Source organism: Camarhynchus parvulus, unplaced genomic scaffold (assembly GCF_901933205.1).
Source record: "Camarhynchus parvulus unplaced genomic scaffold, STF_HiC, whole genome shotgun sequence".
Classification (NCBI taxonomy): domain Eukaryota; kingdom Metazoa; phylum Chordata; class Aves; order Passeriformes; family Thraupidae; genus Camarhynchus; species Camarhynchus parvulus.
In genome coordinates this window covers 13,400-20,376 of record NW_022148305.1, presented here as the reverse complement: position 1 = coordinate 20,376, position 6,977 = coordinate 13,400, and the positions used below count along the sequence as shown (strand labels likewise).

The window sequence follows — 6,977 nt, the reverse complement described above, 5'->3', positions numbered from 1 at the left end:
AGAGAAAAGAGGGGGGAGCTTTTGGCATTGCTGGGACTGCCAGCAGCCTGGGCAGGGCGGGCACCGAGGAGAAGGGGGACCCCCAGTCCAAGTGTGACCCCAGCAGCTGGGACAGGGGGGAACCACCAAGCACCAAAGGGGAGGGACCAGGGACGGGGAACTCCTGGGAGGCTTTTTCAGGGCTGAATCTTGGTGTTTGGGAGGTTTTTCTGTAGCCCAGGTGGCCGGTGACTTGTAGAGATGGACTTGGGTAAAGGGACCTTCAAACTCAATCTGCTCATCCCTTGTTTTCCCCAAACCAGGATTTCCCATTCCCAACCCCTGGGAGGCTGCGAGGAAGAGGAAGATGCCCCGGGACACTGAGGCAGGTGAGGAGGAAGTCAGTGCCCCTTTCCCCTCTGTGCTGCTCCATCTCCCAGCCCAGCACGGCCCCGGCTGCAGCACAGCCCTGGGGGGATCTCCTTGCCCTTGCCTGTGGCACGGAGGCAAATGCCATCGTGTCCTTGTCCTTCCTCCCCCAGAGCAGGAGCTGAGCATGGAGAGCAGGGAGGACAAATGCCCGCGGCAGAACCTGGTGGAAGAGGCCGTTTTGAGCGGCTCCACGGCGCAGGAAGCCAACGGGGAGGAAAAGGCCCGGAGATGCCGCACGAGGAGGGGCTGCAAACGCAGATGGCGGGGATGTGAGGGGGAAAGAGCCAGCCTGGGCCGGGAAGGCGGCCGGAGATGGAGCCAGAGCTCGGAGCTGGTGCTCCATGAGCAGCTCCATGATGGGGAGAAGCCCCACACGTGTGGGGAGTGTGGGAAGAGCTTCAGGTGGAACTCCGACCTGATTGTGCACCAGAGGTCCCACACTGGGGAATGGCCCTACGAGTGTGGGGAGTGTGGGAAGAGCTTCAGCCAGAGCTCCAGCCTGATCAGGCACCAGAGGATCCACACTGGGGAGAAGGCCTATGAATGTGGCGAGTGTGGGAAGAGCTTCAGACAGAGCTCCAACCTCATCCAGCACCAGGTGGTCCACACTGGGGAACGGCCCTATGAGTGTGATCAAGTGCAGGAAGAGGTTTCAGACCAGCTCTGATCTCCTCAAGCACCAGCGCACACACACGGAGGAGAGGCCCTTCTGCTGCCCTGACTGCGGGCAGGGCTTCAGGCAGAACTCCCATCTTGTCAGGCACCAACTCATCCACACTGGGGAGAGGCCCCACAAGTGTGGGGAGTGTGGGAAGAGCTTCAGCCAGAGCTCCAGCCTGATCAAGCACCAGAGGACCCACACTGGGGAGCGGCCCTACGAGTGTGATAAATGCAGGAAGAGGTTTCAGACCAGCTCCAGTCTCTTCCAGCACTATCGGATTCACAGAGAGGAGAGGCCCTTCCAATGCCCCGACTGCGGGAAGGGATTCAAGCACAACTCCACCGTCATCACCCACAGGTGAATCTACACTGGGGAGAGGCCCTATGAGTGTCCCCAGTGTGGGAAGAGCTTCTACAGAGCTCTAACTTGACCAAACACCAATGGAGGCACCGGTAAGGGAAGCCCTGTGAGTGCCCCGAGTGCGGGAAGAGCTTGGTGCGCTGCTCCAGCTCCATCCCCCACTGGAGGAGGCACTTTGGGCACAGCCCTGGTGAGCCACATTCCCTGTGATCCATGTTGGGAACACACCTGGCTGCTTCTCCTTTTGGTTTGGCCTTAATTTTTTTTCTCTTCTCCGTCTCTCTGCAGTCCAAAAGCAAACAGGGATAGATCTGTCACTTCAGAACCACTCAAGTCCCAGTGAAAACAATTGATTTTTAGCCCATCTCGGGGGGTGCCTGTGTTTGGGGTTTTTTGGCGGGGATGTTTGGAGCTGGCAGGGCTCCAAAGCCGAGCTGCAGATGGCCCTCAGGGGGACATCAGTGGGTCCCTACACTGGCAGTGGCTGCTCCCAGTATGTGAAAAATGCATGTATTTTATGATTGGCTTTTCGCAAATAGTAAAATGAATATTATATATCTTGTGTTAGAAAGTAATGCTGTATTAATTTTCTTTAGTACTGTGTTAAATATAGTTTTAGGTTATAAAAAATGTTAAAATGGAAACTATGCTATGTAGGCTTCTTTTTTTAAAGGAAGGACTCACAGCGAGATAGCAGCCAGAGGACACCTAAAACTTTCAGAGAAAAAGAATTTATTGCCCACTTATCAGAAGAAACAAACTTCTTCCCACCTCGAAGGCGCTGTTAGGATTCAGAGGAAGAAGTTGACGATGACCAGACAGAATCCTGTATTTGAATGGAATTTATGCATCATGTATGAGGTGTATGAATATGCAACAGGGTATTGCTTTTAAGGGTTAATCCTTTGTTAACGGGTGTTCTTTTTCAGGCTCGTACTGCCCAGAAAAAGGTACCCGGACGTCCGTAACTCTTGGTCTCTATTGTGTCATATTGTCCTAATTCAAATAGTCCAAATTATTATTACTCTAATTGTATTACTATTTTTATAACCATTTTATTACTATTAAACTTTAAAAATTTTAAAAGCAAGTGATTGGCGTTTTTCACAATTGTGGTAGCAGAGGATGGTTACTAACACCTCGCTGCCGGTGCTTTAGGAGAGTCAGAGTGGGGAAGGCGCGCCCTGCCCTATTTGGCAGCCTTGCTCTGTTTCCCCTACTGTAACCGACAGACCCAGGTTACGATCAGTGGACAAAAGGAGGCAATAAAACAAAGAGAAGGGAAAAAGGCTCCGTACAACCACGGTAATTGGCCCCCTAAGACTAGTAGTGTGCATGAAGAACCCAGGAAGGAAAAGGGATTGGTAAATATTTCTCGGGGGCTAGGTACGGGGGGATGAATGTGTGTAAATGAGAGGCGGGCTGATTGCCCCAGACCTGCCAAGTGGGTGCTGGAGTCTCCCATGCTCCGTTTCCGACTTTGCGCGAGGGAAGCGGCCAGTAAAGAGACGAAGTGAGTGATAAGACAAGTGAAAGAACCCCCTGGGGTAATTGGGACTGGGTCTCAGGGAGGGGTTGGACCCCTCGGAGGTAGGGAGCAATGTTTCCTAGCCCAATCCACTAGGAAACGGGACAGGAGGGGCCCCTAAAAACCTGCTGGGTTGAGGGATTTATATTCCAAAAGCATCCAAGAGCACAATTCTGTCGGAGTGAGGATATGCCCAAGAACACTCAGGGTGGGACAACACAGCTAGATTGAGGGATGAAAATTTTGCCCAACAGCATTCAGGGTTGGACAACACAGCTAGATTGAGGGATGAAAATTTTACCCAACAGGATCTGGGGTTGGACACCACAGCCAGATTGAGGGATAAAAAAATGCCCAAGAACATCCAGGGTTGGACAACACAGCCAAAGAAAAAAAAAATGCCCAAGAACGTCTGTAGTTGTACCAAACCACTGGGTTGAGGGACAGAAAAATGCCCAAGAGCATCTGGGGTTGAACAACACAGCTGTATTGAGGGAAAAATACCCAAGAGCATCTGGGGTTGGACATCACAGCTGGGTTGAGGGATACCCAATAGCATCGGGACTGGCCAGTAACACCTAAACTTGTAATAGTTGATGTGAAAGTAAAAGGTACCTTATTGTTGTCTTGTTGTGTGTGAGAGTGAGTCACACACAAAATCAGCCTCAACTTCCCGGGCAGGTGGGAAGGGGGAGGCAGTGGAAAGAGGAGTGTGTGACCCACAAACCAGGCTATTGTTCCCCGGGCATGTGGGGCTTTAGCTGAAGGGTGTGAGTGACCTGCACACCAGGCTAGTGTTCCCCGGGCGTGTGAGGGGGCCGGAGCTGAAGAGTGTGAGTGACACACAAATCAGCCTCACAGGTGAACAGGCACCGGAGGCAACCAGAGTCAGGGCCCTTCCAGGAGGCCCGGAGATACTGAGACCCAGAGGCCAACCCCAACACGAGGGGGGCCACAGGAACCCGTGACTTTCTGGCAATAAGGATCCACTTTGTGTCTAGAGGGTGTGAAGGAATGTGCGAAAGTGAATGAGAAATAAAAGTGAGTGAATGTAAACGAATGAAAGTATAGGTAATGTGGATTGTGCATTTTAAGCCTTACCATATCTCCTTGGAGGGAGGTGTATTGTGTTGAAAAGCAGTGTGAGGAAAAGGGTTTTTTGGTTGTAAGTAGTTGAAAGAAAAGTGGTATTTAAGTTGTTAGTAAAAAGTGAAAAACAGAAGCAGGGGACGAATAGATAGAATATTGAAAAATGAGACAGAAATCCAGTAAGGTGGATACCAGAAAGAAAAGTGGGAGAAAAAGTTACCAACAGAAATACCCCAAGATAGCCCTTTGGGAGTTATGTTAGCAAACAGAAATACAACTCCTTGCAAAATACAGGGTATGCAGAAGTTGATGAGAAAAAACATGCAAACTTGTGAATTACATACTTTGAAAAGAGCATTAGAATATTTAACACAAAAGAAAGGAGTTACATATTGATTCAAGGTATGCCTTTAGAGTAGCACACAGGGAGATTACTTAATTCAAGAGGAGAAGGATTAGTACATGAGAAACTTATTTTAGAGGTTTTAGAGGCATTAAAATTACCTAAGAGAGATAGCTATATTACATATTAAGAGGGACAAAGGTAAAGACCAGAAATAAAGAGAGAAATAATTTGGCAGATCAGGAAGCTAAAGAATCTATGAAATAGAACAAAGTTATCTCTTTCAAACTTTTAGTTTAGGAAAAAAAGAAAAAGGTAAAACAAGTGGTTAGTGTGGAATAAAACATGTGTGGACAATTAAGTATACTTACTAGGATGATAGGACATGTATAAAGTGGATATTCCACTTTGTGTGCCCAACCCAGATGATTTTTGGAGTAAACATGCTAAGAAAAGATCTCTCATTTGCCACAACCGCCAACAGGATGAATAAAGCCCAGGAAGACTCCCCTTAATCTAACCCGTCCCTACCGGATGTGCCAAGGAAGGGGAGGTTCCCATAGAACCACCTAAACACGGCCCCGCCAAGCCACCTTTTCTCTTCCTCACTCTCCATTTTTCTCCACGCCTCCTCCATGTCCCCCCTGCTCCTCCCAGCACAAATTTTAAAAACCCCTGTACAAAGATTGCGATCTCGATGCAACCTCATTGTTGCAACGATTGGTTGTTAGCTCTCCCCCCTGTTCTCTCTTTATCCAACCTTTGCTGATACTTGCTTTGAATACCGCCAAGCCTCGAACCATCGTCCCCCAGCCTCAGGATCCCACCTCGGTGTGGGGTTCTCGTCTCGTGATTACATTCTGAACCTTCACTCAGTTTCCTCATCCCTTTGTTTTCCCCAAAACCAATTACTCCCTTACCACCCCGTGAGGCCGCCGTGCGAGGAAGAGGAAGATGCCCCAAGTACCCGAGGCAGTAGAGGCCCGCGGTGCGCTCCATCTCCCTGTCCCAGACGCTGGCCCCTCCGCGTGGCGTGGTGCGCTCGGCCCCCGCCTGTGCACGGAGGGGCATGCCATCGGGTCCTGGCCTCGCCTCAGAGCGAGCGCGGGGCCTCCCCGCTTCGCCCCCAGGCCGGGCCTGGTGCGCCTCGTCCTACGCAGGAGGGGCTGCACACAGATGGCGGGATGGGAGGGGGGAAAAGAGCCAGCCTGGGCCGAAGGTAAGGCGCTAGCAGAGTGAAATGCCGTCCATGCACGCTCCAAATGCAGTCCCTCACGTGCGGGGAGTGGGAAGAGCTTCAGGCCGGCTGCCTGACTATGGTCAGCTCCTTTTGAGGGTCAATGCATACCCCCACCCCAGACCCAGGGCTACCGGCAGGCACTGGTGGCCAAACAGTCAACGTGTTGATAGCGGGTCTCTCCCGTTACGCCTCCCCAGGAGTGGCGCTCAGAAATGGCCTGACCCACTGCAGGAGCACCAGCCAGGAGTCCCATCCCGTGAGTCTTGTGTTAGAAAGTACTGTTGTATTAATTCTCTTAAGTAGCGGGTTAAATTTAGTTTTAGGTTATTAAAAAAAATGTTTAAATAGAAACTATGCTTCCTAAGAGACTTTTTTTAAAGAAAGGACTTGCAGTGAGATAGCAGCCACAGGACTAACTAAATCTTTCTGAGAAAAATAATTTATTGCCCTCTTATCAGAAGAAATGAACTTCTTCCCGCCTCGAAGGCGCTGCTAGGATTCAGAGGAAGAATTTGACGCTGACCAGACAGAATCCTGTGTTTGAGTGGAATTTATGCATCATGTATGAAGTGTATGAATATGCAACAGGCTATTGCTTTTAAGGGTTAATCCTTTGTTAACGGGTGTCCTTTTTCAGGCTCGTGCTGCCCAGAAAAAGGTACCCGGACATCTGTAACTCTTTGTATTTATTGTCTCATATTGTCCTAATGCAAATTGTCCAAATTACTATTACTCTAATTGTATGACTATTTTTATAACCATTTTATTACTATTAAACTTTTAAAATTTTAAAAACAGGTGATTGGCGTTTTTCACAATTTGGTAGCAGAGGATGGTTACTAACACCTCGCTGCTGGTGCTGTAGGAGAGTCAGAGGGGGGAAGGCGCGCCCTGCCCCGTTGGCAGCCTCGCTCTGTTTCCCCTGGGGTGACCGACAGACGCAGGTTATGGTGGACAAAAGGAGACAATAAAACAAAGAGAAGGGAAAAAGGCTCCCTACAACCGCGGTAATTGGCCCTCTAAGAGTAGTAATGTGCACGAAGAACCCGGGAAGGGAAAGGGATTGGTAAGTATTTCTGGGGGGCAGGTACGGGGGGATGAATGTGTGTGAATGAGAGGCGGGCTGGCTGTCCCAGACACGCCAAGTGAGCGCTGGAGTCTCCCACGCTGCGGTTCCGACTTTCCGCGAGAAAAGCGGCCAGTAAAGAGACAAAGCGAGAGATAAGAGGAGTGAGAGAATCCCCCCGGGAAACTGGGACTGGGTCTCAGGGAGGGGTTGGACCCCTCGGAGGAAGGGAGCAGAGGAGTTTCCTAGCCCAATCCACTAGGAAATGGGACAAAAGGG

The 6,977-nt window shown here is 50.2% G+C and overlaps 1 protein-coding gene across 1 annotated transcript; it reads left to right on the top strand.

Annotated features, from left to right (window-relative positions):
* Window positions 1-203: 203 nt before the first annotated feature.
* On the top strand, window positions 204-1,764 carry LOC115916508 (zinc finger protein 397-like). The gene is made up of 2 exons (XM_030970242.1): window positions 204-368; window positions 522-1,764. Exons 1-2 carry the CDS (start codon window positions 347-349, stop codon window positions 1,076-1,078), a joined length of 579 nt encoding a protein of 192 aa, XP_030826102.1. The 5' UTR covers window positions 204-346; the 3' UTR covers window positions 1,079-1,764.
* Window positions 1,765-6,977: the final 5,213 nt, after the last annotated feature.

Bases quoted from the DNA above. Each gene is read 5' to 3' on its own strand.
- LOC115916508 (XM_030970242.1), top strand. From the start codon at position 347: ATGCCCCGGGACACTGAGGCAG. The intron at 369-521 runs GTGAGGAGGAAG...TTCCTCCCCCAG, and splicing joins GCCCCGGGACACTGAGGCAG to AGCAGGAGCTGAGCATGGAG.